We start from the raw sequence: 7,855 nt of genomic DNA, 5'->3' as shown, positions 1-7,855 counted from the left end.
TTACAACTTATATCTCAAGGTGGGTGGCGCATTTACGTTGTAGATGTCTATGGGCTCCAGTAACCACTTAACAACAGGTGGGCTGTGAGCTCGTCCACCCATCTAAGCAATGAAAAAAAAAAAAAAAAAAAAAACCTTGTTCGTTGAAAGATCTTCGCTTTTGCCGATATTTAATAGTGTTGATCTAATGCAGGACTCTGTAACTTGCTTCGGTGTAACGAAAGTAGGTGTCCTGTGTGCTTGGCTCGAGTTTTTTAGTTTCTCGATCGTCTAAAAGCTAACTCAAATTTATATGGATTTGGAACAGCGCCCCCTAGCGGCAAATGAAGGGAAGCTGTTCCAACTCCATACAAATTTGAGTTATCTGTCGAGAACATACGCGCTGTAGGTAAAACATGTATTTCCCATCTGCTTTGTCAAGTGGCACCAAATGAGTGTTAATTTTCCAGAAAGTACCTACTTCTAATTTTATTGTCTTTTTTTTTTCAATTCTAAGATCAGTTTCCCGATTTATTTACTACAGTATTTACTACAAAAGCATTGGTATTCGGACTGTCTGTTCGTCATTAATTTATAAAATTTAAAATTCCCGTTTTTTTTCTTCTTAATTTCTGTGTTTACCAAATTTAAATTCCACTTTATTAGTCATGATTTCAATGGATCATCCAATACATCGAAACGTTTTATGAGTATTAAATACCTGGATGGAGAATTAATGTCTCAAAGTTAATCGGTTTTCTTTCAAATACCGGTTCGCAGATGTTTTCGGAGAAAACCCGTTTTATAGGTTTTCCTAAAATCGGTTGACATCACTAATCCGTGCACTGATTTGTGATTGAATTACACTTGACGCGTTGACTAATTATGATCCTTATGGATATGGGAAACAGTGCGAGAGAGTATACTTCTTTTATTGCACACCAACACACAATTCACATTCCAAAACAGTGAACTGTTATAATTTTACAAACAGGCGGTCTTGTCGCTAAAAGCCATCTCCTCTAGAGCTGTAACAATATACACATAGAACTATTACACGTTATTACTGATCCTCCCGATCCATTAACGGTGCTCTTAGGTACCACAAGCACCGGTCACCGCCCTCGCCGAACCCGTCGCTTGCGACGAAGGGCTCAACAAGCAAATTAACCCGTAGACACAGTCGCGTTTCCGATCCGGTGGTAGATTCTGTGAAGCACTGTTCTTGCTAGGGTCAGTGTTACCAACACTTCCGGTTTGAGCTCCGTGAGCTCACCTACACGTTAGGGTGAAGCTGAAGTAGCCTCTCAAGGCTATCAGCACAGGTAGGAACAAATACACATAGAGACTAACTACTAACGATGCATACCTGTGTATGTATATACATATGATATGTATATAAGAACTATGTTTATTTTATAAAGCCCTTTAAATGTATTTTTGAGTTTCCTGTTTTAAACGAGGCCTAGTGTTCTTTTTTTTTTTTTTTTTTTTTTTTTTTTTTATGATTGAAAGTTTACTGGTGGCCCGAAGGCCTTTCCAGTTTCACCAGGACAGGTGGGCGAGCAAAGGCTCAGCCAAGAGGGGTGGGATATGCTAACAACTGCCCGAGCGCCTCCGAAGGAGACCTAACAACTCAAGAGCAATTGTTTCGCGAATGAATCTACTACCGGATCGGAATCGCGACCCGCTGAGAAGATCCGGCGAGAAACTCAGCGGGCTGATGCATGGGTTAGGTTGCACGTCGACCTCTTTGTCGAGTTCGACGAGTACGGTTACCGGGGTCCCTAAGCCTGCCCCTAGTATTAGAGCTGAAGGCATCTAATGCAAAGGTTATTGGATCTGATGGATCCGTAAGGACGTGTCTAGGGCGTCGACGGTGACTGGCTCCTGCATGATCAGGATTCGGGGAGTAGTCAGCGGCGGCAACGATAAGGCGATTATCATGACGCATAGCCTTATCGAAGTATCGTTCCGACGCTGACTTCATGTATTTCCGAATTGATTCGAGGCCCAGGTCGTCGTGTAGGTCAACGTTCCTCACGAACCACGGAGCCCCGACAGCTAACCTGCAAAAGCGGGTGTCGTGGCGTGCAACCTCTTTGACAAGACATAAAACCTATAATGACTAGACATAGACAGACTAAGACAGACATTTGAAAATAATTCAAAAATAAATGGAACGAGGGCGTACGTGACCAGCAGCGACGCAGTACATTTTTTGACTTCTGAAAAGACAGACATACGAAAAGACGAAACAGAACGAATAATAATTGACCGTTCTTATATAAGATATTCAAGTGACCTTCGACCGTTAAAGTAGTCATTCGACCGTTCAAGTGGTCCTTCGAGCAAAAAGACAAGTCCTATGGTGAAGACGAGACTAGGAACAGACACCGACATGGCGACGTCTTCGACAAATGGTACGACCGCCGCTGCTGACCAGACCGGGCGAGACCGACAGTCCGTCCACAGCAGTCGCGCACCGTCACCGACCCCGTCTGTCCGGTCCTCCGTCTCCAGTGCAATGACTCAGATTCGACGACAAAAACTAATACAACTAAAGTTGGACGCTGCCGAACAACGCGCACGACTACACCTGCAGCTTCTGGAGGAAAAACTAGCCATCGAAAGTCAGGCCCTAGAAGAGGAAGAAGATCCGCAACTGACATGCAATCCACCAGGTAACTCTCAAACATTACCACCAAACGCACATGACGTAAGATTACCGGCTTGCTGTCAGCAAAATTCAGAAGAGAATGAGCTAGCAAACTGCGTAACTAAGCTCCTCGCAAGACAGTCAAGTACTCGAGAATTGCCTACGTTCTCTGGTGAGCCCGAGGAATGGTCTCTTTTTTATAGTCAATTTACATCGACAACAAAATTATGCGGCTATAGCGATGACGAGAATATAGCCCGACTCGCGCGATGTTTGAAGGGACGAGCACGTGACGCGGTGTACGCGCTTCTTGTTAGCGCTAGCAATCTCGATCGCATTATCAGCACATTAAAATTACGTTTCGGCCGACCAGAAAATATCATCGAAATTTTATTGAATAAAATTCATGCAATACGTGACATACGTCACGACGACATAGACCGTCTAATAGAGTTCGCGACGGCTGTGCAGAATGTCACGGCGACTATGAAATCAACCGAAGAAATAGGACATTTAATGAATCCAACGTTAATACGAGAAATTGTGAGTAAGCTGCCATCGACGTTACGATATCAATGGGCGATACATGCAGCGAGCTTAGGCGTGAAGACCGTCACGCTGTCACATATATCGGAGTGGCTTATGACAATGGCCAACGCTGCTTCATTCATCAGTCCTCTGACCACCAAGACGTCTAGTGATGTGAAACCACCGACCAGACCGGATCCTAGACCTTGGAGACCAGCAGTGATGGCGACGACTCCAACGGCAGTAAATTTATCCTGTACTCTTTGCGGCGATGCGCATGACATACAAAGCTGTGAGAGGTTCATACAGATGACGACAGACGATCGTTGGAAATTCGTAACTGAGAAGAAGTTGTGTTTTTCATGTTTGTCCAGCCGACATCAATTAAGAGCTTGTGAAAAAAAGACGAAGTGTGCTGTTCGCGACTGCATGAGGGTTCATCACACTTTGCTCCACGCTGTGCGACGCATCATGAAGATTGATAATGCTGTCAACCACACGGACAAGACCGTTAATACTCTCAACAGTGCGAATCGGCATGTATTTTTAAAAGTGGTTCCAGTTGTAGTATCCGGAGCGAAAGGTGACGTGCTAACCTATGCACTTTTAGACGAGGGAGCAGCAGTGACACTCGTGAACTCGTCACTTCTGGAGAGAGCTGGCATCACTGGACCGACGTCGAGCCTTCGCATCCGCGGCGCGTCCGGCATGACAACCATCGAACCGAACTCTAGACTAGTTTCTTTTAATATTCGCGGAGTAAATGTATCAAATGTATATAATGTAAATAGTGCACGTTCTGTAAATAATCTTAATATATGTGTAGATAGTTTTAGATATAAGAAAATTGTAAACAAATATCCATGGGTGACTGACTATGTAACTGACTATGACATACGGCCTGACATGATTGAACTTCTTATTGGACAAGACAACATTGATTTGATTATTACTAGACAGATAATACAAAGACATAAGACTGGACCAATAGTTTCTAAGACTGACTTAGGCTACGTAGTTCATGGAAATGTAGGACTGGGTAGTGTACCAGACGATACAACTGTTTTACATTTTTGTCGATGCGATGAACTTCACGAGCTGGTCAAGCAGTCTTTCTCCACAGAGTCGTTTGGTGTTAAGCAGACTGACGACTTTCCTCGTTCTCGAGAGGATCAGCTAGCGCTGAGCATCATGGAGCGAACCACTAAGCTCTTACCCGAAGGCAGGTGGGAGACTGGCCTGCTTTGGAAGTCTGACGATCTTCAGCTGCCGGACAGCCTACCGTTGGCTATGAGCCGACTCAACGGTGTCCAGAAGAAAATGGTGAGGTACCCAGAGTTTGCTTCTCAGTACAGGTCTAAGATAGAAGAGAATTTGGACAAAGGGTACATCACGAAAATTCAACCAGGAGATCCTGCGACTAAGACTAGGATCTGGTACTTGCCGCATTTTGCAGTCTTCAACCCCAACAAACCGAACAAGCTGCGGATTGTTTTAGACTGTGCTGCGAAGTCTGGTGGTAAGTCATTTAATGATTTCCTACTGCGAGGACCTGACTTTTTGACATCACTACCAGCAGTCTTATTAAAGTTCCGGACAGGCAAGTTTGCTGTGACAGCGGACATACAGGAAATGTTCCACAGAGTTCTCATCCGACCGGAAGATAGACATGCTCAGAGAATTTTGTGGGATGGCGAAACTTACATCATGAACGTCATGACCTTTGGTGCTGTATGCTCGCCGTCATCAGCACAATTTGTTAAAAATATAAATGCTCGTAGGTATGAGACGACAAAACCTGAAGCATATAAAGCAATTGTTGATCACCACTATGTCGATGATTATATCCACTCTTTCGATCATGAAGATGATCTGATCCGGGTGGTGGATGACGTGGTACACATTCATGCTTCAGGTGGGTTTAACTTACGTAATTTTGTATCGAACTCAAAACGTTTACTAGCTCATTTACCGGCTGAGAAACTTGCCCCGAGCTGTCTGAAAATCCTCTCAGACGTTAAAGATGACCAGGTTGAAAGAGTACTCGGAGTGCGTTGGGATCGAGAGACTGACGAATTTCTATTTCATTTGAAGTTCCCGAAGGTGAGCGAAGCTATTAAGACAGGCATTAAAAGACCGACTAAACGCGAAGTGATGAGACTTATTATGTCTCTATTTGACCCGTTAGGTTTTTTGCTTTACGTCATCGTGAAAGGTCGTATTCTGCTGCAGACCATATGGAAGTCAAATGTTGGTTGGGATGACGAAGTTGAGCTTAGCCAGTTTGAAAAATGGCAGTCTTGGTTGACTGAGCTTCAAAAGACCAGTGAATTCAGGACTCCACGTTGGTTGTTTAACGACGGATGTGGCAAGCAAGAACCGCCAGAACTTCATATTTTTTGCGATGCAAGCAGCAAAGCTTTCGCCAGTGTGGCATATTTACGAGACAGAACGACTGATGGCAAATGGCACGTGTCTTTTGTCATTGCACGCGCACGTGTTGCACCTCTTAAAGTGATGAGTATCCCTCGACTTGAGCTACAAGCTGCGCTTATGGGAGCAAGACTAGCTCACTCTTTGAAGAAAAATATAGACGTGAGTACCGTGACCTACTGGTCTGACTCAAAGACCGTGTTAAGTTGGCTTAGGTCTGACAGTGGCCGTTTCAAGCCTTTCGTAGCCCATCGCGTCAGTGAGATTTCTGAGCTGACTGAGGTCAGTCACTGGAGGTGGGTACCTTCAGGACTAAATGCTGCAGATGACGCCACAAGGGAGGCTGTTGCCGAGGACAACACACGATGGATGAATGGACCGTCATTTCTACGTGAGCCCAAAGAGACCTGGCCACAAGATGATTCTGTCATAAGTCTGGACCCTGACGACGTCGAGGTTAAGGTTAACACCATTACTCTAATGACTGTAGAGCTACCCGATGACAGTCGATTTTCCCGATACTGGAGACTTATCAGGAGCACCGCTTGGTTTATGCGTGCAGTACACAACTGGATGCACAAGAGTAGCAAGCGACACGGTGAGTTGACAGCCGACGAAGTTAAAGCAGCGGAGCTAATCTGGATCAGAGAAAGCCAAAGACGAATGTTCTCAGACGATATAGAAAGTGTCAAGAAAACCGGACAAGTGAAGCGAGATTCGCCGCTCCGTCAGCTTACACCATTTTTAGACAAGGACGGCATCCTCCGTGTTCGTGGGAGGATCTGCAGAGCAGATGGTGATAACGATTTCAGGCACCCTATAATTTTGAATCCAAAAGACAGATATGTCAAATTACAACTTATGCAGTATCACGTGGACTCAGCACATAATGGACGCGAACGTGTGCTGCATGAAGTGAGACGACGATTCTGGATAATAAATGGACGTAATGCAGTAAAGATGACATGGAATGACTGTCAGTTCTGCAAGAACAGTCGTGCAAAGCCCTCGCCACCACTCATGGCTGATTTACCAGATGTTAGATTGAAGGAGGTCAGTCGACCTTTCACTTACACCGGGTTAGATTATTTCGGTCCAATCATAGTGAAGGTTGGACGTAGACACGAGAAAAGATGGGTAGCACTATTTACATGTCTGACAGTTCGCTCTATCCATCTGGAGTTGGTTCATGATTTGACAACCAGCTCCGTGCTGATGAGCCTCAGACGGCTGATAGCGAGACGAGGCTGTCCAAGTATTATTTTCAGCGACAACGCGACTACCTTTCGTGGGGCTGACCGTGAACTGAAGCGAGCTGTACAAGCTATCGACAAAGACGAACTCATCACCTTCGGTAGCCTCCGACACTTGGAGTGGCGATTCATAGCCCCTGACGCACCTCATATGGGTGGATGCTGGGAGCGGCTCGTGAGATCCGTCAAAACAAGCTTGCGAGTAACGCTCAAGACCAGAACACCTAACGATCAGACTTTAATGACACTCCTGGCTGAGGCTGAATTCATGGTGAATTCAAGACCACTGACATACGTACCTCTTGATTTTGACGACGACTTGCCCTTGACTCCGAATGATTTTTTACTACCAAAGACAGAATTTATTGACCATCCTTTCGGAATGTTTACGGACCATGATTTACTGAAACGGACTTGGAGAGAATCTCAACGACTTGCAGACTTGATTTGGAAACGCTGGGTCAAGGAGTACTTGCCCACTTTGACACGACGAGACAAATGGTACAGAGATTCTGACAGACCACTGGCGATTGGTGACGTCGTAGTTGTTGTTGACTCCCAGCTACCCCGCAACCAGTGGCCGCTTGGCAAGATCGAGCAGGTCTTCCCTGGTAAGGACGACATGGTTCGCGTTGCTAAAGTTCGGACCAGACATGGACTCTACACAAGACCGGCGACGAAACTGTGCAGGTTGGACGTACACTCCTCATCTTGAGTACCAGCCTTCTGGTACTGGAGGTGGGGATGTCGTGGCGTGCAACCTCTTTGACAAGACATAAAACCTATAATGACTAGACATAGACAGACTAAGACAGACATTTGAAAATAATTCAAAAATAAATGGAACGAGGGCGTACGTGACCAGCAGCGACGCAGTACATTTTTTGACTTCTGAAAAGACAGACATACGAAAAGACGAAACAGAACGAATAATAATTGACCGTTCTTATATAAGATATTCAAGTGACCTTCGACCGTTAAAGTAGTCATTCGACCGTTCAGC

The 7,855-nt window shown here is 45.2% G+C and overlaps 1 protein-coding gene across 1 annotated transcript; it reads left to right on the top strand.

The window, feature by feature from the left end:
- The first annotated feature begins 4,357 nt into the window (after nt 1–4,357).
- Nucleotides 4,358–7,567, top strand: LOC119630669 (uncharacterized). Its single transcript, XM_038020763.2, has one exon. It carries the CDS (start codon nt 4,358–4,360, stop codon nt 7,565–7,567), a length of 3,210 nt encoding a protein of 1,069 aa, XP_037876691.2.
- Nucleotides 7,568–7,855: the final 288 nt, after the last annotated feature.

The sequence above is a fragment of the Bombyx mori genome, chromosome 27, assembly GCF_030269925.1.
Source record: "Bombyx mori chromosome 27, ASM3026992v2".
Classification (NCBI taxonomy): Eukaryota; Metazoa; Arthropoda; class Insecta; order Lepidoptera; family Bombycidae; genus Bombyx; species Bombyx mori.
This window is presented reverse-complemented; position numbering and strand designations above follow the sequence as displayed.

Coding starts and splice junctions, on each gene's coding strand:
- LOC119630669 (XM_038020763.2), top strand. CDS start 4,358: ATGGAGCGAACCACTAAGCTCTTACCCGAAGGCAGGTGGGAGACTGGC.